Source organism: Salvia hispanica, chromosome 5 (genome assembly GCF_023119035.1).
Source record: "Salvia hispanica cultivar TCC Black 2014 chromosome 5, UniMelb_Shisp_WGS_1.0, whole genome shotgun sequence".
Taxonomy (NCBI): Eukaryota; Viridiplantae; Streptophyta; class Magnoliopsida; order Lamiales; family Lamiaceae; genus Salvia; species Salvia hispanica.
This window is the reverse complement of record NC_062969.1, coordinates 19,165,971-19,188,245: the sequence shown is the minus strand read 5'-3', so window position 1 is coordinate 19,188,245 and position 22,275 is coordinate 19,165,971. Positions and strand designations below refer to the sequence as shown.

Sequence of the window (22,275 nt, the reverse complement as noted above, 5' to 3'; positions counted from 1 at the left end):
CAACAATTGATCGATGGGGAGTTCGATGAACTGGTTGAAGAGGAGGCAACGTGAAGCTGATTCATTTTCATTTTAAATTATCCATTTTTTTATAATTATTATAGTCCGATAAATTTATTCTAGTTAAATTAAAATATAAAAAAATGAAAAAAAAAATAATTAGTTTGTGACTTGGGTTTGTCCACTATTAGGGTGGACAAGTTTTTTTTTGGCCCGGCCAAGTTTTTGTGGCAAAATAATTAGCTTGTGACTTGGGCTTGTCCACTATTAGGCGGGACAAGTTTTTTGGTGGCCCGGCCAAGTTTTTGTGGCTTGAGCAGGGCCACGTGCTCTCCTAATGTGGATACCCTATCAGCCTATTCTCATATCTACCCATGCACTAACCTCAACTGTGTGGATCACTCACTGTCTCAGAGGCATTGCAAATTTGCAATCCGATTATCGAATCAATGAGTTTTCTATTTAGCTCGTGTATTAGAGCTAACATGTACACGCAACATAATAAAAAGCATTTTCTAAAAGAATAAATTACTGGATAAAATTCATGAATTATTGCTCTCCTAATAGACAATGAGTCGACATATACCAAAAACTCTACCAAAAGCATTTTCTAAGATAAAAGTGGCCTATAAATGAGGTCTTTATCTTCCCTCAACAAAATAAATAAATTTGGCATTTATGATGATTCTTCCTCAACTTTGATTCGCTTTCCAAGAAGTGGCAATTAAAAGAGAAAGACAGCAGTCAGGTAATGCGATCAATTATGAAACCTGATTTTATTTAACAGATGAGAATTTTGAGATGGGAGAAAATAAAATGTTCACGCAATGTTAATTTAAATTTGAAATAGGTTGGGGAGTATGAATAAGGCTGGAAAAGTATCAGCAGCAAGTTCTGGACTAAATATTGAAGCAAGAAAACAGTCATATTGTGTAAGCAATGGAGTGGGATCACCACCGGCAGGACAAGGCAGCGGTGATAAACCACCACAATCCACGGCGGTTCACTGCCTTTGCTCTCCCACCACTCACGCCGGATCATTCCGTTGCCGCCATCACAGAAACGCCGCTCTAGGCTAAAATTATATTGATGTTATTGTTTATTATTTTACTTTAAGCCCTCTAATTATTAATAAGGCATCTTGATCGTGAACGGAAAAACCTTGTAAATTTTAATATAGTAATATTTTATTAAGAAAAATTAATTCTTCCATCCTTCACTATGTCATTATTTGTCACTAGTTTTTTTATCCGTCCAACAATGTTATCAATGTTGCATTAAATATTTATAATTGCAATGAAATATACATATCTTGCTCGTGGTTTCGTTGCTACATAATGCTTGCTTCTAGAGCCTCAACTACTTTTGCAGAGCGTCGGCACAATCCATTGCTTTTCAGGGCTCCTCTGCTATAAATATCTAAAACAGAGCATTAACGAGATTACAAACAATAAAGAGAGAAAATAAATAGTGTTCTGAAGTCATACGGTAGTAGATGCGGTTCGTTTTGAGCACTCATTTTAGAAAAATGATAATAAATAGATACAGTGGAGAGAAAGTAGAATAAGAGAGATAATAATGAAAAGAAGACTATTATCAACATCAGTATTTATTTACTTTACTCTCTCTGCACTTTAACTATTTATTATCGTTTCAAAACGAGTAATAAAAACGAAACGTCTCTACTACAGTGAGGCGGAGGCAGTACATGTAATGACAGATGATAAGTGGGTAAAGAGGTCCATCACCTTGCTCAACCAGAAACGTCAAAACATCCTTGCTCTGTTCGTGCATCCAAAATTTCAAACACCTACAACACATATACATTTCACTGAACCCCAGGCATGACTACCATTCACAACTCGAGAATCAGATTGAGATGTGCCCATTTCTATTCTTTACATGTATCGATGCACTGTAATTTGGTATCTGGAATGGAACCACTCCGGCAGCCACCTCCTACTTGTTACTTCCGTCATTTACTGCTGGTACTTAACCTCATCTGGTCAATCCAAGCTTGAACAGGTAGGCCTGTCAAGAATGGCTCAAGGCAGAGTCGTCATCTATCACACCTGATACAGGAAGCAGCACAATGACGATTGCTTTAGGAAGGACCCCCAGATTCCAACTTCTTTAATACATATTTGATCACACTCCAGTTGAAGCCACGATATTGAAGCCAGCGGACTATTCGCGACTTCCGTGTCTCTTGTAATGCGCCTTGACTTCTCTGCCATTGCTTTGAGGCCTGAGCATATAACTGGTCAATTGAAGACTTTGACATGGCTATTCCTGAATCCTCATCTTCGTCACCTTCACTGTTCACAAATACTAGTTTTATCGCTTTTTCTGCATCAGCTTCACTTATCCCCTTCTTGAAAAGTTCCTACAACAAAATTAAATAGTTAAATAAATTAAAAACTCCAAAAAAAAAAAAAAATCAACACAACTATAGAACAGTTACTGACAAATGATGTGTATTTTAATCTAAATATCAGGATAATTCTAAACTTTCTCAACAGTCATGTATGAAAAATGAAGAGGCCACATCTATCTAAAAGCACACAAGGGTTATAGCTTCTAGTCTAAGAGTTGTTTTTGATCGGAATCACCACAAAAAAGATAAGATTATTGCTATATGGAGTTACAATTGAAATTCAAGTATTCAACAAGACTACAAGAAGAATATGAAGAGTGGCTAATGATTTTATGTTGCATATCAAAATCTATTTTCAAATCATAATCTTGTAAAGGTATTAAGGTACTAGCAACAAATTTCTCAGGAGAATTTTCTGGGAGGACTTATATATGACTGCAAAGTTTGCACCAAATAAACTCTGTTGCATATTTTCACTTTCACCCTGGCATGGGAGTTGGATGACCAAATTCAGAAACTTCGTGAAATAGTACGCCAAATACACGTAATTTTACTTTGACAGCATAAAAAGAGCTGTGTTTACTTAACAGATAGTTGTGCTTACTTGTCTGATTCGACGAGGGCCCCAGCTTGAGGAAGACCATCTGGATCGGGTATATGTTTCCGCATATAAGTAATCATTAATCAGACCCCTATATTAGAAAGAAAAAGATTAAAAACTAGGTACAGGTAAAACGTGGGTTATGCTGCATAGATTTCAGCCACTTAGCCCTTAGGGGAGTAAAGATATTTTTTTTCAATCAAAATCCACACAAAACTACCAAGATCGAATAAACATAAGATGATAAGTTTCATCGCTATCACCACAGAGGAGTTTTGAATTATAAATACTTGATCTAGGATAAGTATGCACCTGCTCTGGAAGTCTGTTATGACTGCATCTATAGTTTCATGGTGAAATTTCATTCCTTCCAGTTTCTTCTTCAGTTCCATAGAAGTAAATGCCCTGCAAAAAGCATGCCTCATATCCATAAAAGCGAGAATTTACACATAACTAATCCGATTGCCTGTCAAAAAGGTCAAAATAAGCATAAAGCAATTACACAATCTGCGGTGAAGGTTGAAGAAAATGAGACCATTGCCATAAAATGGAGATTCCTTAGACAGTATAGTTGTACAACACACGATATTTGTAAATAAGTTCTTGAGCCATAGGTGAAAAGGGCTGGTGAATGACTAAGCGACAAGTAAACTACATGTGAGGACCTCATCGGGATTAGGAACCAGCTAGCAACTTCGGTTGCAAGTGTATAAGCATATAAATTGTCCAATCTCAGGGCATTACCATCACAGTATCATATCTACAATGACATTTACAAGGAACTCTCAAGTTAATCCATGTGTTAGTATGCCTTGAATATGTATTGTTTGCCGCTACGCAAAATGTTGCTGTATTGGGCCTTATTTGTCATATTAGGCCTAGCCCATCTTGTGTGCCTATTTATATAGAAGTAGGGAACAAAATCTATTCTCCATTCTTGCCCGTGGACATAGCAAACACAACGTTGATGAACCACGTAAATGTGTTCCCTTTACGTTTCTTTGTTTGCATAACTCTATTCTGCCATAACACCATGTACTCATATCATGGTATAGAATTCAATCATCTTCATTCAAGGATTAAAGGATACAGAACAAACAAAGTTGGGTAAAATAATCAACCTGGACGCAAGCAACTTGATTGCAGAATTCTGCGCATCTTGCATCCCACAGTATCTTCTACTACTATCTTCGGGATCTTGGATGAATTCATCAGCCACGGCCGTAAAATCTCCCTCAATCTCTTCTTCCACAGCTAAAAATTAGTAGTAGCAATAAAGAAGAGTAAAATTTTCGGAGCAAAATCACGAAATGAAGAGAAGCTAAGTCACTAAACATACCCAGATTGAACCCACTATATACATCAGAAGGAAGGCTCCTGTTCCTGTTTGGTTGGTTGTGGAATTCAAGCCCCTCAGCACTTGCCCTCGGAGGTAAAGAAGTAGTTCCATTTTGTTCCTTGTTTAGAGCTTTTCCGGTGATGTATCTGAGTAGAGGAGGAGAGCTACTGTAGCCCCTTCCTTGAGCGCAGCCGATGTTCCTTCTTAACCTAAAGATTGAATTGATAATTATTACATATAGAAAGAGGCATAAAATTAATCAAATTATTAATCGAGAAAGAGAGAAGAGATACTGACCAAGGAACAAGAGAGTGTGAGAATTGGATTTTGTTAGCTGTTCCATGGAAGAAATTCAGACAAAAGTATGTCATGCTTTGATTTGGGATGAAGTTGACGAGAGTGAACCCACAAAATTTGTTTTCGGCTTTTATTTCATTTGAAAATTGAACATCCGCTCCTCTAGCGCGATTAAATCCGCTTCAAAATTTCTAAATTTAAAGGATGGAAGGAGTATAGGATTTGGAATTGGAATTCCAATTCCAATCTCACATGAAATTTCCCAATTTTATTGCACCGCTACACTGGCCAGAGCAACTACTCTGAGATCGCCGAGGGGTCCCTGCGTAATTTCCCAATTGCTCTACATTCCCACTTCATCTCATACTATTTCAAATCTCGCCGGGGAATATTGCCTTTCGTTGAAATTTTGGCATCTTAGATTATACTTTCAGGTATGCTTGGATGCATTGATCAATCTTTATTTACGGATAGCTTCATCTCTTTGTTTGTCCGGGAAAAAACAATCAGTTCTATTTAAATTGCACTTCTTCGTGTTTGTATGCCGAGATCAATGTTTCAGGAAAGCTTCTACGTGTATTTGACACCGTTTTGAACTTTGCAGGCGAATATTATTCGATCTGAGTTCAACATTTGGATGTATTACTTGAATTTTTATTACCAACAACTTTTTTTTTCTATTTTTATTTTAATCATTTTGATGTTCTTATTAATTCAGTGATTCATCCAAATGCTTGTGAATTGGGACTCCATATTTGTAGTGAAAATTGATATATTTTGATCGGTTGCTTCCTTTGCAATTTGCTATTGGTAAAATGGTGAAGCTACTTTGATTTTGATTGAGTTTCTGAAAAATTGGGAGCTTTTCAATATTTTTTTTATTTGACCCTTCCCTCCCTATTTTCTTTGTTCGACCTTTCATAGTTTGGAAATATTGTCCCCATGTGTAAATTTGTGATATGCATCACTCCACCAGCGATGCTCTGTGATTAATTCCTGTTGATGTTTTATTTCATTTATATTAGGTTTCTATTACTGAGAAAAATGGCATTGCTTATATAATGTTGCATGCATCTTTTTTGGCCATTATGTGTCGTGCTGCATGCATTGATGGACAAAAGCACTCGTGTTAAGCCCTCATCAGTAATAGATTAAGAAAAGGAGAGAATAGCAAGGACAAAGTAGAAAGGTTATGTCGGTCGGTTTGGCCCCAAAACTACTTAACTGAACTATCCAAATACCCGACTGAACGAATTGGATAGCCACCCAACCAACACCAAGAATTGTTTATATTTGGAACATCTTTCTTCAATGCATAGTGAAAAAAAGGAGATATAGTATAATGATTACCTTGAATGCTTAATTTTCACAAAGACAGGTTAATGGTATAGCAAAACTGAAGGTTGCTAGTTGAATTTTAGAAGGATCTATAGACAAACAAAATTTCTGGTAATCCAAAAATAAAATTCCAAAATTTTGTTTCATAGATTCTTCTGAAAAACTAACTGTGCATAGCTGAAATCCAAACTATCTAATCGAAATGTGTTCTTGCTGTAGCTGGAAGTAGATTTAGTTTATTAGATTATCTTATGTATATTGCTAAAAAGTGGTTAACTTTTGAATTTTAAGATGTTTGTGTCAAACATACAAGTCAGTCTCTGTCCTGAAATCTGAATATCAATCTCGTAGTCATAGTGCACCCGTATATGGGCTTAACATCTGCACACTCTTAACTGAGGAATCAACATGCATTTCCTACATTATAAGAATCACATGCATTTGGCATATATGTAATTGCCATGTTCGTAACTAGACTTTGTTAGTTGTTTAGTACTAGAATCATATGCCATGTATGATGGCATATCATACAAATCATGAAAATACACCATTTTCACTATAATGGCTAGGTTTCTTAGGATTAAAAATCTCTTTTTTTCTTACTGGATTAAAATTATTAGCTAAAAGTGCAAAATAAAATGGTGGATTACTATCCATTGTAGGTCTTTATATTGGATTATTTCACATATAACTTTGCATATTTGTGTGATGCAGAAACTATGTTAATTATTTAAGTAATGAAGGTTGTACACGAAAATGATGCAGGGAAACTGCTAATTTGTATTTTATCTCGAATTTGGACTGTGCATTCACTATTAGTTGCACTACAAAAGTTATGTTATATGCAAAATGATTTTATATTCTTTTGACTCTCTTGATTCTTTAGTACTCCTATGATGTATTTCTACACTTCAAGATTATCTGGGGTTTCAAGTTTCCCTTATTCATCTTTGTAGATTGATGCTGAGATACAGCTTATACCTTCAATTTATTGTAATTGAATGAATGCTCAATTATTAACCACCAGATTTCATCCATATGCAGTGCTCAAAATTTGTTAAGCCTGCTTTTGACGATTTCATACTTCCGACGAAAAAGTATGCCGACATTATCATTCCTCGTGGAGGTGACAATCATGTTGCTATTGACTTGATTGTGCAACACATTCGGACTAAACTTGGTCAACATGATCTTTGTAAAATATATCCTAAGTTATATGTCATCCAATCGACTTTTCAGGCAACATTTTCTTCTTGTCAATCCTAAAAGTGCTCTGCTATTATGTTTCCAATCTGAATATCAATTCCTACTTGGGAATTTTGCATATGCGTTTTAATTATGTTACTTGATTAAAACTGATGATTAAATGAAGTTCTACTTAACCTAACCCTTTTTCTCCGTTTTATGGTCTGGTGATTTTGTCTTCTGAAGAGACGAGGTATGCATACGCTTATTCTGACCGGTTGATAAGATTGGTAGGTTTATGTGATCTGTAACCTATGTTTACATAGAATAACCTTTTGACTGTCTTATTCAGTGTAAACTCTTTTGTGCATATTAGGTTGTTGAACATGGTCTTGGGCATCTTCCCTTTACGGAAAAGCAGGTGAACACTCCAACTGGTAAGCCACTATCATTTTTTTATGTAGGGTGTGTGCTCAGGTCTCAGTAGTATTCTCTAATATAGTTATAAGTTAGTCATGTTTGAAGATTTTGTCAGTTATTGGGATATGGCCTAGTGTGCAAAATATTGAAAAGGCAATTACGGTTGTGACTGGTGAATAAGTGTTTGACATTCAATATTAAGCATAATTGTGGTCATGTATTGATGCTGGAGGTCGGTATTGATGGTACGGAAGTTTATAGGACTCACTCTGTGCAGGTCATGACTCTTTAAGAACCGTAATGAACTAAATTAAACAACAGTATCTTTGCATTTCATGTTCAAGAAACTATCTTTTGGTTTGATTTTTGAACCACAACTTGATTTTATGGGTATATATTAACACCCTTTTGTTAATGTAGGATCTGTATACACTGGCGTAGTTTTTGCAAGAGATTATGTGGTGTCTCTGTTGTCAGAAGGTAGAAGAAGATCATATCAGTTATTCCTCTTCGTTTCTGGCTCGGTGGAAAGAAAGTAGCACATGACTGTCTCCGTCTCCATTTGGTTGTTTACTAAATGTTCCAAACATGTGCAGTGGTGAGAGAATGCGTTGCGTGCATGTTGTTGCAAAGGAATAAAAATCAGGAAAATTCTGATTCACAGGGAAGGCGACAACGTTCAACAGGTGAGAAAATAGCATGGTCGCATGATTTTAGTTTGAATTGGCGTGTGAAGTAATATATGTACTTTGTGCAGCTGATCTATGAGAAACTACCAACAGATATCTCGGATAGGCACGTGTTGTTACTAGATCCAATTCTTGGGACGGGAAACTCAGCAGTGGAAGCCATTTCTCTAGTTATAAAGAAGGGAGTCCCAGAATGCAACATCATATTCCTTAATCTAATATCAGTAAGTGTTAAGAGGAGTTGAGGGTGGGCGTTGCGCTGATATCTTATTCTGAAGCATATGGTTAATGCAGGCGCCTCAAGGAGTGCATGTGGTGTGCAAACGATTCCCACGAGTGAAGATAGTGACATCTGAGATTGAAATTGGTCTCAATAAAGATTACCGAGTCATCCCTGGTATGTGCGAGTTTGGCGACTGTTACTTTGGGACAGGCGACGATTAAATTATATAACTCGTATCCTTTAAATAAGCGCATTACTCTCTTTAAAAGCAGCATCCTACGTACCATACTGCTCCCTATTTGGTTGCTGAATAGTTTGTTCACATTTCACATTTCAAATTTTAATTGTTTATTTTCAAAGGAGTAGTAGTATAGGAGTATTAGTTTGCGTGTGGCAGGCAGTCACTTCTTAGTCTATCCCCTTTCCCGAGCTCATCTTTTTACTCGTGAAATTTAGCAATACCATCTTATCCATACCACGCAATCCTATCATAGGAAAGAATGCTGGTAATCTTGCCTCTTAGTGGTCTGGATATATTGCTATAGCATCATAGTTGTCGAAAAAGAGAAAAAAAAAAAAGAGAATATTTGTATAATTGTAATTGGTTGGACATGTATAGGGACGGAGCCAATGTATTGACGGTTTATAGTGATTGTTGATCAATGGAATTATATTCTAGACTAACTTGAGTTGCTACTGCCATTTCCATGAAATGGAGCTCCATCTTGAAGTACGAATCTAACACTCAGTTTCCTGTTCACATTAGAGAAATTTGCTAGGATTGTGATGTCACCATTGATATACTCTGGGAAATTTAGAAAGACTGCATCTAGAGTTGCTTGACGGGTGTCGAATGCCAGTGTTCGTGGTTGAACATCAACAAAGATTACTAGAATTGCAATGCCGAGGAAGATGATGAGGAGGCTGAATATCATACAATGAATTGCAGCAAACCATACCGTGGCGCTAGTCGCCCAAGGCTTCTTTAGAATAGCCCGCTCTCTCGTTCTAACCTTGCTGTCGTATAGTAACGTGTCGGGTGTGGCCTGCTTAGGTAAGACAAAGTGGTAGATAGGGGATGGCTTATTTTGCTTGATGGAGTGGGGAGTATGTGTTGGGGATGTTGAAAGAGAGTCCATTCTGTTTTATGAAATAGAAACATGCATCAACAAAATCCTCTTGTTTGAAAGGAGATCAACATAAGTATTTGTCTAGTACAGTATAAAACTACTTTCAAGTAAGAAAAGCAAAAGTGGAATGGGAAATTAAACTAAGATAAAGCAACTTTGAAAGTTTGTGGTGTTGAATGTACCTAGTTTCAATTATGTTGTTGTAGCAAGAAAACGCCAAAGGAAATATGTTTGCACTTTACTTGAAATTCACCTCTTAAATTGAGGAACATCGATGGTGACATTGTCACTTTACTTTTTGCTAGTTAGGAGATATGCTTAGTCATTAAGAAATAGAGGAAAGTAGCCAATAATGAGTATTTACTTTGGTTTGTGATTGCCAAATTTGTATCTTAAATTGAGGAGTAATGTTATCTTGTCTTCATATCCCAAAGATTGTAAATCATACGCTATCTATAGAATAAATAGAACTTTGTAATGTTATCTTGTCTGCATGTTCGGTTTGAGAGAGAAGATAATATTGAGATATAATATAAGATATGTTGTAATGGATTTTGTATAGGATTAAATTAGTATTGGATTTGATTTTGTTGTTCGGTTGACAAGATATCCAAATCCAATTTAGGGCCATTAGATCTAGTTTTTTGATGAAATGCGCTGATGTGTAAATTATTTCGGTCTTCAGTACAAGCCCTTTTTACTTCATTGTAGTAGGTTTATTACTTCATTCTAGTACATAATACCTTGAAACTACAATATGTTTTTACTTACTTGCAGTAGGTTTTGAAATGATTCAACACATGTTTCATTCGTATTCATTGAACTAGATTTATAGTACTTTATTCACTTTAAAAAATACAATTCATTCCCGTAGGTTTATTACTTCATTCAAAAACATTATTACTTCATTGGATAATGTTTTTACTTCATTCCCGTAGGACTTCAAATGCTTGTAGACATACATCAGTCAAATAGTTTATTACATTATTTCATGTTCTTATTACACCATCCAATTAGGCTATCACTTCATTTTGTTGGGACATCGTCGACGGGATGGCCTTGACGTCTCCGTCCACCGACTCCTGCCGAGAGAACGAATGAAGAACACACCGATCACGGCGCTGGTGTACGTGGAGTCGATTCACAACAGCGGAGAGTGTTGTGGTTGCGGTGATAGACATTGCAGAGAACGAACAATAAGCGACGGCGGAACAACCTGTACATACTGCAATGAAGTAATAATCATATTGGAATGAAGTAAAAACCTAATGGAATGAAGTAATATATTCTGGAATGAAGTTAAATCCTCCTAAGATGTTATAAGTTATTTGCCTTGGGCTGAAGACGAAAATAATTTATATATTTGCGCATTTCATCCATAAAAAAGTAAATCTGAAAATTCTAATTTGGTCTAGTTTGTGGTTCTGCAATAAGGAGTGGATATATTTTAATAAGCTATTTAGTATATATGATTAAAATTAAATTAATTACTAAAAGGTTTTATTTAATTCATTAATAAAATAAATCGTTGATTATAAAATGATTAATTGATGAACAAAATCCACTTATTCTATTTAATTATTGTGTATCACGTTTCAATTAATATACCCATCAAAATAGTACTCCCCCCATTCCATGTTAATTAAGTCATTTTTGTATTTTGAGAACTTCCAATATTGAGTCATTTCTATTTATTGACAAAAAAAAACTATCTCTCTTACTTTAAATCACACATCTTCATTAGTCGTCATCTCAACTTCCGGTTGTGGTGCATGTCTAGCAACTCAGAATCTAAGATCACACTCATCTTCAACTATCATGTTTGCAAAATTATACATGTAATTATTATGTCACACAATACTTTTTTATCCCAGTAATGCACTAGTCCTGCTACAATTGCTAAACATGATTAGAGAACATCAAATGCTCGTTCTACATCTTTTTACGGAAAAGAGTTTAACAACATGACAACCCAATGACAATGTAATTAGAACATGTTCTTTTGTATTTCGACAATATTGGAGGATCTGGTGCGTGGCATCACATTAGGCACACTGTAATATTTAGTTGTTATCGCGAGGAATAATGTTTGATTGCTATTTGATTGGAATGACGGGCAACGTGGGTGAGACCACCACGGGAACTATGATCCATTGGCTCTTGAGAGTGCACGATCTGATTATCAGAGTGTTAAGAGTACAACTAACGTACCGGAGAGTGCCGCTGATACGGAGGAAGATAATGCGAATGTAGAGAGAAACCCGTTGATAGACGGAGAAGGAGAAATTGGCCCCGATGCTAGTGTGGAAACGAGAGAGCTCGACAAGGCGGGAGAGGCGACGACGACAAGAACCCTGAGCCGCGCAAGGACATTAAGGCACCAGAGTGGTATCAAGACTTTGTTGCCAAGTAGGAGCAGCATGATGCTTTAATATTTTTGCTTTGTTTAATTATTTTCGCATATTGTTGTTTTAAACTATTTTATTTACTTTGTTGCGTCGGGCCAAAGTTATAAGCCTCGTTCGGGGTTTCTTTGTTGGTTCTTTCCCGGATGTCTAGATTAGATCGAACCAACCCTAGGGTTTTAGATATATAAATAGGGCTATTTCGTTGATCACGTTTTAATTAATGAAATATTTTGCCCAAGTTATCTTGTTCCTCAAGTTTCACGTTGAAACCTAAGATGTCGACGGGACAATCCCCGCGCCAGCACTATCGCACAAACACCAACGAGCTTTGCCAGTCGCTGGAATTATCACTCTCTTAACAAGAAGTTAGTCTCTCGGACTCGTTACGGAATACGTCGGTACCATCTGGTGCCTTCATTTCGTACTCATGGAAAATACCACAATCACCAACGTCGCGCAGGGAGTTCTGATCGGGAATTCGCGCGATGGCCAGAACACGGGCCAGAATGATAGTGGTAAGCAGGTCGTTGACCCGATTGCCCAGGGGTTCGAACGGATGATGGAGCGTTTTGACAAACTCGAATCTCAGATGGATCGATCGGATCGTCGTGTGGATGCTCTGGAGACACCGCCGATCCATGACCCCGGACCGCTACAACATACTGGGGATGATGCAGAGTGGGAGTATGATGAATTCGGGGACCGTTCTCGGCAGGACTGCGACGTTGATGATCGAAACCCTAATCTGGGATTGCGAAATCGTTGGGGTAACAGTAGGGGCCACCGTGGTGATGACAATGGTCCGGGCCCTTATAGAGGCGGACACACTCAACCACGCCGGAACAGCACGGATTTTCATCAGCCGGGTTACCGTTACAATCGCACAAATTGGGACCTTCCCGCGCATAGACTTGGGATGATGAGGGACAGTTCGGAAATTGGCAGACTATGTGTTGAGACCCACCACAGCGTCGCGGGCTGTATAATCACAATAATTCTGATCATTCGAAAGGGGTACGGTTGCAGGCACCCCATTTTGATGGCTCGGACGCGGCTAATTGGATTTCACGAGTTCAATATTACTTCAATCACGTGATGATTCCTGAGGAGGAACGTCTGCATTATGTGGTGATGTTGTTTGACCCCCGACATCGGAATGGATATTTAACTTGTTAGGGTTGGTATACTGAAAAACATGTTTCGAGCAAATTCGCGAGAATAGAATCTTGCTTTTGTATGCAAAAACTCTACAATCCACATTTAACCCGATTCAGTATTATTCGAGCAGTTTCGTACGAATAGAATCAATATATTATTACATTGTGCTTGCTCGTGTAATTATAAGATGTTTATAAACATTTAAATGTATAAGAAGCAAACAAAGTATAAGTCTTTTGCTTAGTAGACCGGTTGTTGGCGTCGTCCACTTTAAGGTAACACGGTCAGATCTATGCAATGCTTTGCAAAAGAAAAGAAGAATATCACAACCTAGAAAGGCTATGGCTACCTATCGTTAAAGGTTGCAATGTCAGTCCGTATATTTCTAACCCTAACTGAAATAAGATGACATTGGTGTGGTATAGCACTAAACGGATCTAAAAGCAAGACGTGGCTTTATGCTATCTACTGAAAGACTAGGTCTTGATAAAATATTATTTCTTAAGCTACATATGTTAGCATTGAGCATACGGTATTGATTATGCACTACTTTGACTTATCAAATGGTGCGGGTTTCCCCAATAAACCTGATATATTGGGTAGTGGTGATTAATATCTAGCGGTGCTAGGATTGCTATTATGTTGAATCATGCGCGAGGTGAGTCTCGTTTGATAATATCCTCAAACGGAGCTCGAATAAGGTTTTATTATTCGGCAAACTAGCCAGTTGGAGTTTCATTACTCTATGAATAATAAATAAGTGTTTCTTGCTAAGTCCACTCTTGGAGTTAATAAGATATTAATTAATTAAGTTCATAGCAGACATTAATTAATTAATGGACATTTATATCTTAAGCGTGGGAAATAAATAATATAAACAACGGAAACCCGGATTACTTGTAATTTCGGATTTGGATGGGGAGGTCAATATTACTTCTGTAGTGGTTGCTCGTAATATTCCAATATAAGCTTGTAATAAATTGTGGGTTCAATTTAATTAGTAAAAAGCTAATTGGGGTGAGCTCATATCCAAAACCTTCCATACTGGGCCCAAAAGGAACTTAATATAAATAGGAGAATAAAGGAGACAGAAAACACACATTATTATTTTCTTAAAATTTTCATCCACTCCATCACAGAGAAGGGAACGATTTTTTTCTCTCCAGCTCTCCTCCGTGAAATCGATTTTTCTGTCTCTTTTATTTAAGTCCTAGTATTCCGGTGAGATCAACCCACACTGATATCGGAATACAGTTCGGGAACCAAAGAGAAGATCTGTGGTCTAGTATTGAAGATCATCGTGGAGAAGGCGCGAGCAATCGTCGATTCTTTGGAGAATCAAATCGGTAACTCTAAACCGTAGAATTCATGTTTTAGGATTTACTTTCTTTGAGCATGAATTATTTGCATTCTAGTATGCAATTCTGAGTTAACATATGAATAGATTAATTCCATAATCGGGCAAATAGATCCTACGTCTAATTTATTTGTTTTGTACATGTCTTCCGCTGTGCAAGGGGATTCAAACCCCAACATAACTATCGTGCAAATAATGGATTTGTCAATTAGCTGGACTTTCTGGAGGATGTTAGACACTGTTTTGACCCAAAAAGCTTTAGGAATTATACGGGACTAATTGCAAAACTGATGCAGGCTGGAACGGTTACCGAGTATCACGAAACCTTTGAACGATATTTGAATCGTGTGGAGGATCTGTCTAAGACATCGTTGATTCCGATTTTCATAGCAGGGCTCAAGCAGCCGATTCAGGAAAAGGTGGAGCTACAACAACCAACGTCCTTCGCTGCGGTAATGGCGTTGGCCTTGATTGGCAGCTACTCAAACGGAGAGACACCGGTCATCTACGTTTTCTCACAGGCAGTGGTCTGGTCGGGAAGGTCGATCATCCCTATCTATGGGATCGATAGGCACGACGGGAACCTCTTTGGGAGCTCCTGCAGTGCAGGCAACAAACACAAGGGGTAACACAATGGATAGAAACTGAACCCAATCAATTCGAGCATCCAATGCAGAGAAGGCGGGGAGATCGAGGAGTGGATTGTGCTGGAATTGCCCAGAGAAGTGGGGCGTGGGCCATTTGTGCAAGGTGAAATTGTTGAGTTATATTGGGGAGGAAGTGAAGGAGGAACCAAATATGGTGCCACCTGACCACACCATCGATGATGAGGTCCTAACAGCCTGTCTCACCTTCACGCCCTAGCCGGCGAATCACGCTCAAGACCATTCCATGTGATAGGGTCGATTGGCAGCAAGGAGGTGCGGGTTTTGATTGATACAGGAGCAACAATGGACTTCCTTCATCCGCGCATCGCAGAGTCGCTGCAGTTAGAATTAACTCCGATTTGTCCATTCCGCGTCTTAGTAGGTTACGGAGCTTCCTTACTGTGTACTCATGTATCTCGCCGTACAGAGCTAACAATGCAGGGAATATTATTTATGGTCGACTTGCATATTCTCGATCACCATGGACCGGATGTTATTTTGGGGATGGCGTGGCTTGAGTCATTGGGCAAGATCTCGGCCGACTTCTTCGTGAAACTTTGGAGTTTTACAGAGATGATCGGTAGGTATTTTTGAGAGGAGTGTCACTGGGACCGAAACAGATTTCTTTGCAGAGACTCGCTCTTATGATGACCTGTTCGACGAACCATGAGTTTTATGAGAATGTGCAGTTGGAGAGAGCCGAGGGTGACGCGGCGATGAGCGACGAAGAGCAGTTTCCGGGGGATATACCTGAAGTGGTGCTGCGCGTGCTAGCGCAGCATAACATCGGTCAGTGTTTAGCCTCCTGCGCGGGATGCCTCCATAACGTCAGTTTGATCACAAGATTCATCTGCTTTCGAATACAAAGCCTATCAATGTCAGACCATACCACTATCCATATTTTTAGGAAAATGAGATCGAAAAACAAGTGCGAGATATGCTGGAGCAGGGAATCATCCAACGCAGTTAAGAGGTTTCTAGGTCTCACCGGATGCTATCACAGGTTTATTTCACAATATGCCACGATTGCAGCACTGTTGACAGATCTGCTGAAGAAGGATTCCTTCGAATGGTCAGAGGCGGCTACCGAAGCCTTCGTCAGTTTAGGAAGACCCCCAACCCGTGAATAAAGTCAAAATATAACGTTCAAAAACATGATCCTAGCCCAAAAGTGACTAGAATCCAAAGGAAGAACATGAAGAAAAAAAACTGAAGTCCTCACAAGTCGGGATACTCCATGCTATCAAAACTAAACTAGGAATCAAATGAACAAAGGGAATAACTAAAATAAAGAGAACAACCATGTAGTCACAATCAATTCGCATCTCTGCATCGGAAACGAAAGTTAGAATATCCCAGCTGATCCATCCTAACAAGCGTCTTCAGGTAACGAGGTGCAAAGACTAAATCATAATATTTCATAGTAGGGGTTTGAACCCCCCTACCTGCAAGGAAATCGGCATCACGGTTTCCTTCTCTGTAGATGTATGAGAATCGAACTTGCCGCTGAGAAGTCATTCTCCGGATCAAGACCACGTAATATCTAAATTCCACAGAACCAAACTGTCCAGATGACAGTAGAGTAACCAGAGCCGTTGAGTCAAGTGCTATCCAAATGTGTGTAGAAAACTCCATGGCATCTCTAAGCCTCGAATAAGAGCCATAAGCTCCGCCTCAAAGCTTGGAGATGCATCCACCAGAGTATGACGGAAAGGGAGACCGCGATGCTTGCAGCCGTTCCTTTCCGTCCAAAGAAATCAAACAATCAAACAATCAAACAGGGAACTATAAAACTAATATGCATGGCGGGACCCCTAGAGAATGAGGACATCCGCCAATGACCTAGTCTAAGTGCAATATCAGTGCGCGTGTGAATCGGTGTGTGCGAGGAGGGAACCAGGCATCGAAATATTCCCACATAGAAATCGCCGACTGACTCGAAAGAAAGACGTGACTAAAAGACTCAAAAGAGGGAGACCGACAACACCGACACCTAGAAGCTAACTCAATACCCCGTTGCTGCAACTTCTCATCCACCGGCAGCCTACCATACAATAACCTCCAAATGAATATCGAGATGTTAGGGGTCATCCCCTCATTCCAAATCAGTCCCAAAATCTCATACTTCGGCAATCTCGTCCGGATGCTCTCCCAGGCTGAGGTCACAGAGAACTCGTCATGGCTAGTCATCCTTCGCCCCCACCTCGATCTGCGTGGCTTTATATGTTCAAACGTATCGAGAGGTATGCCAAACCTGAAAGATAAGTCATGCAACATATCCTCATCCCATGCATGCTCATGCCAATATGATGCAACGGCCTGAGTTTGAGGAGGATCATATACTGTTGTGCAAACGCAGGATCAGCACATATATGTCCGCAAGCTGATGGGTTTCAAGTGTAAGATCGAGTATAAGCGGGGCATTTCCAACAAGGTCGTTGATGCATTGTCACGAAGGGATGTGACGGGATCATCACCCAGACAGGCATATCTAGGCGAAGCATATCAGAGTGTTGTACCGGACATCTCGACATTCATCCTCATCGCCCGTCCGGTACCGCACGTGATGGAACTCATACGGAAGGAGACGACATCTATACCGGATCTCAAGAAGTTGTATCGCCAAATTTAGGCAGGAGAGGCCCTACCGGGGCTGACTTTGGTGGATGGGTTAATCTATTTCAATAGGAAAGTTCTGATTAGTGTTAATTCGGAGGTAAAACGTGCCTTGCTTACTGAACACCACAACACACCTCTAGCCGGCCACCCGGGACACGAGCGCACTTTTTGTCTGTTGGCCGCAGGATTCTTTTGGCCTATTTTGCGTAAGGATGTGAAGAAATTTGTGGACGAGTGCGTAGTGTGTCAAACGACCAAATACTCGATGCAGAAACCGGTCGGGTTGTTGCAGCCACTACCAGTACCGTCGCAGGTTTGGGAGGATGTGTCGACGGATTTCATCACCAGGCTTCCACAATCTCGGGAATTTATGGTGGTGGTGGACCGCCTATCTATCTACGCCCATTTTGCGCCATTACCGGCACGTTTCGACGCATTTTAGGATAGCTTACCTATTCGTGAATATAGTGGTACGCCATCATGGGTTTCTAAAAACGTTGGTCTTAGATCGAGACTCGATGTTTTTAAATGCAGTTTGGGAGGAAATAATGAGGTTGAATGGTACTAAACTTAACTTCACAACAACATATCATCCGCAATCTGACGGTCAGACGAAGGTACGGAATAGGGGCTTGGAACAGTACTTAAGGGCTTTCACTGCGGACAAACCGACGAAATGGCAAATTTCTTGCCTTGGGCGGAGAGAGTCGCAGATACGAATGAGGATAATACGAATGTGGAGAAAAACCCATTGATAGACGGAGAAGCTGCCCCCGATGCTAGTGTGGGAACGAGAGAGCTCGACAAGGCGGGATAGGCGACGTCGACAAGAACCATGAGGCCACGCAAGGACATCAAGGCACCGGAGCGGTATCAAGACTTTGTTGCCAAGTAGGAGCATGATGCTTTAATATTTTTGCTTTGTTTAATTATTTTTGCGTATTGTTGTTTTAAACTATTTTATTTACTTTGTTTAGGTTTCACGTTGAAACCTAAGCTGCCGACGGGACAATCCCCGCGCCAGCACTATCCCACAAACACTGACGAGCTTTGCCAGCCGTCGGAATTATCACTCTCTTAACAAGAAGTTAGTCTCTCGGACTCGTTACGGAATACTTCTGTAACACGAGTAAAAATTCCGTGGTCCTTCCACACCATGGTGGCATAATGATTTGGTGTGCCTCACCAATACCTTTTCTACAATTGGAAAACATGTCATATCACCTGGACATAAATTTGGCAACTTTATACTATCTAAATTTGAAGACATCCATTTAACTATTTTATGGAAAGTAAAATAATATTACATACAAAAACTATACGGAGTATCATATTATGAATAATGAGTTTCGCTTAATACACTAGTACAACTTATATATGTATATTCATCTCATAATTAATAGTATTGGTAATATACTACACATCTCTCTTATAAAATAATAATATTTTCAGATAATTTATGAATATTTCGTTTCTAATTTTTTATTTTCTTGTATTAAAAATTCTTGATTTTTTACATGCGAATAAAATTTTTTGAAAATTATAGTAATATTATATGCTAACAAAAGGAGTATAAGTTACGGTAATATTTTTATTTATGAAAAATTTTCTTACTTATATAAATACTAAAAAACAATAAAAAATGATTTTATCCATAATAATATGATTTTTTTTATTTAACATAAAAGATAATGCAATATGATTACTTTTATGTGTATAATATTATTATATTACGAGATTAATATGCATACATAAATTGTACTAGTTAATTAGTATATTAACGTGAATTCATTATTATATAATTTTTATATTTATTATTTTACTTTTCATAAAATAATTAAATGGATGTCTTCAAATTTAGATAGTATAAAGTTGCCAAATTTATGTCTACATGATATGGCTTGTGTTTCCAATTATCAAAAAGATAATGGTGAGACGCATCAAATTATTATGCTACCATGGTGTGGAAGGACTATGAAATCTTTACTACTGTAACACAGAGCCTAAGCCTGAGAAATACAAACCAATTTTATAGAAAATTGTAAACTTTTGGAATTCCTCTAGTTAGTATTTTTTTCTATTCTGAAGTGAAAGCTGAATGAATCAATATCATTTAATAAATTAAATGAGCAATAATTGTCTTTATTTTTTTTGGCCTTCTAATGATCCATCAATCAAAAACAATTTTAATTATATAATAATTTTTATAATTAAAATAGTACTCACTTCGTCCCGTAATAATTATATTTTTTTTGTGGGCACCAATTTTAAGAAATGTAAAGAAAAGTTGGTTGGAAAAGTTAGTGGAATGTCGAATCCATTTTTTTTATATTGGTTTTATAATAAAATATGAGTGAAGTGAGTTAGTGAAATATGAGACCTACTTACCATTTATGGTAAAAATGAAGTGTGACAATTATTGTGAGACAGACCGAAATGGAAAAGAGTAACAATTATTATAGACGAAGGGAGTAGTATTTTTATAAATTTCTTTAAAATTTCCTTTTTATATTTTTATAGATTGATAATATTAATGCTTCCTCTGTCCTTCATTATATGTTATACTTTGATTCAACATAAGTTTTAAAAATTGTATTCAGTAATAGAAAATGGATTGAAAAAGCTAGTGCAATGTGACTGCCACTTCTATTAATTTTATAATAAAATTGTAAGAGGATGAATTAGCGAAACTTAGAAATCCATTATCAAATTAATGCTAGTATTGATGGATAAATAAAAAATAAAATAATGACAAATAACCATGGATGAAGTAGGAGTAATTATCACAATTAAATTCGTGGAGTACACCAAAATCTTAAGCGTGGGGAATCTAAAAAGTAGTGGGTGCAGGATACATGATCGTTGGATTCCTACTCTATGATTGCACGCTCACTTCATCTTCTTTCTTCTAAAAACTTTAAATAAAGAGTCACTGTTTTAAGTCATATTGACTCACTGTTTGAAGTCATCTTGACATGCCGATTAATCAGGATTCTTGATCGTTGGATTCCTACTCTACACATGTGAGTTCATCCCCATTCCTCAATTCCTTTGTTCTGGGGTCTTAATATTGCACTTTTTTTTCTTTTTTTTTGAACTTTAATTAAATTGGCAGTTATTGGTGTTAAATTATGAATTGATTATGTAGCGATGATGGGAAGATGAAAGATAAATCGAAGGAGAATCTACAAGTCGTGGTGATTACTTATTTGTTATGCAGAAATCTAGCAAGGAAGAGATTGCTTTGAAAATGGGAATCCAGCAGAGTATTAAAAGAGAGGAAGAGGAAGAAGAAAATGTGAATAGATGGATAAAGCATTACAGTAGCAGCCACCGGATTCTGCTGGTTGGGGAGGGAGATTTCTCCTTCTCCACTTGTTTGGCATCAGCTTTTGGTTGGGCTTCCAACATGGTCGCCACATCTCTCGACTCTCAAGGTATACTGTCTTTTCCTTTTCTTCGCGCTCGTGTATTAGAGCATCTTCACATTTACACTAAATTCAAACTCATTCTAGCGTAAATGTCACTTAAAATACTCCCTATGTCCATAAAAAAATAGATAAAATTGTTAATGATACGAGTTTTAATGCATAATTCTTAAAGTAAGAGAGATAAAAAATAGTGGAAATAGTGTCGGTGGATTGTGAGGATCGCATTTAGGTACTATTAATTAGAATTAATTCTCTATCACATTTTAAATTTTAATTTACCATTAGAGATGGTCTTATGATTATCAAGATTGTATTCTATGCACAGGTTTTGTGGTGAAAAATTATGAGAGTGGTCTATCCAATCTAGTGGAATTGGAAATTAGAAAGTGCATTGTGTTGCACGGGATTGATGTAACCAAAATGGCTTCTCACACTCTCCTTGCTGGAATCAAATTCGACCGCATAGTATTCAACTTTCCGTATGCTGGATTTTTCAAGGAATTGCCTCGCGATACGCAGCTCGGGTTAGTTGCATTATCGCCACCCTTGTCACTTACAACACGTTTGGTAGGGAAGATAACATTTTTGTTTGTAGAATTCCATCTCTAGATTAGTTATATACCCTACCAAAAATGCGCTTAGGATAGCCAGATTTGAATGGAATGATTTGTTGCGTTGTAGGCTTCACAGGACATTGGTGAGCAGGTTTATGGAGAATGCCAAGGAAATGATGAGCCAAAATGGGGAGATTCACATAACTCACAAGAGTAACGGATTCCACAGGGAGTGGATGTTGGAGGGCCTGGCTTTGCTCCACGGTCTCAGGCTTGTGGATACTGTGGATTTCGACCAAGAGGAGTGGCCAGGGTATAACACCAAGCGCGGATTTGGGGGCGACTGCAACTTCGATTGCAACCCTAGTATCACCTACAAATTTCGCCTTTGATCTTCAATCATCGTGTATCTATGTGTATATATAGTTTTTTAAGTACTCCTATTTACTTTACCAATGTTTCTCTCAAGATCAAACTCCTTTTCCAGTAATTGAATTTTTAA

General features: G+C 38.1%; 2 protein-coding genes and 1 pseudogene across 7 annotated transcripts; 2 read left to right on the top strand and 1 right to left on the bottom strand.

The window, feature by feature from the left end:
• Positions 1–1,172: 1,172 nt before the first annotated feature.
• On the bottom strand, positions 1,173–5,000 carry LOC125186410 (regulatory protein RecX). Of its 4 annotated transcripts, XR_007170435.1 has the most exons (8): positions 4,615–4,995; positions 4,318–4,526; positions 4,100–4,232; positions 3,291–3,383; positions 2,982–3,069; positions 1,903–2,386; positions 1,749–1,810; positions 1,173–1,419 (listed from the first exon to the last, which is right to left on the bottom strand). XR_007170435.1 is itself a non-coding variant. In XM_048082770.1 (6 exons), the coding sequence occupies exons 1-6, from the start codon at positions 4,686–4,688 to the stop codon at positions 2,105–2,107; spliced, it is 867 nt and encodes a 288-aa protein (XP_047938727.1). In that variant the 5' UTR covers positions 4,689–5,000; the 3' UTR covers positions 1,454–2,104. The 4 variants fall into 4 exon arrangements, 2 of the variants coding, with proteins under 2 accessions (XP_047938727.1, XP_047938726.1); XR_007170434.1 differs by having other exon boundaries at positions 1,192–1,419; positions 1,749–2,386; XM_048082770.1 differs by lacking the exon at positions 1,173–1,419 and having other exon boundaries at positions 1,454–2,386; positions 4,100–4,220; positions 4,615–5,000.
• Positions 5,001–6,990: 1,990 nt separating this feature from the next.
• On the top strand, positions 6,991–9,371 carry LOC125189568 (annotated as a pseudogene).
• An 11,248-nt stretch (positions 9,372–20,619) lies between these two features.
• On the top strand, positions 20,620–22,216 carry LOC125191094 (uncharacterized protein At4g26485-like). Of its 3 annotated transcripts, none has more exons than XM_048088554.1 (4): positions 20,620–20,811; positions 21,009–21,225; positions 21,545–21,743; positions 21,901–22,216. In XM_048088554.1, exons 2-4 carry the CDS (start codon positions 21,039–21,041, stop codon positions 22,163–22,165), a joined length of 651 nt encoding a protein of 216 aa, XP_047944511.1. In that variant the 5' UTR covers positions 20,620–20,811; positions 21,009–21,038; the 3' UTR covers positions 22,166–22,216. The 3 variants fall into 3 exon arrangements, with proteins under 3 accessions (XP_047944511.1, XP_047944510.1, XP_047944512.1); XM_048088553.1 differs by having other exon boundaries at positions 20,937–21,225; XM_048088555.1 differs by having other exon boundaries at positions 20,937–21,225; positions 21,545–21,786.
• Positions 22,217–22,275: the final 59 nt, after the last annotated feature.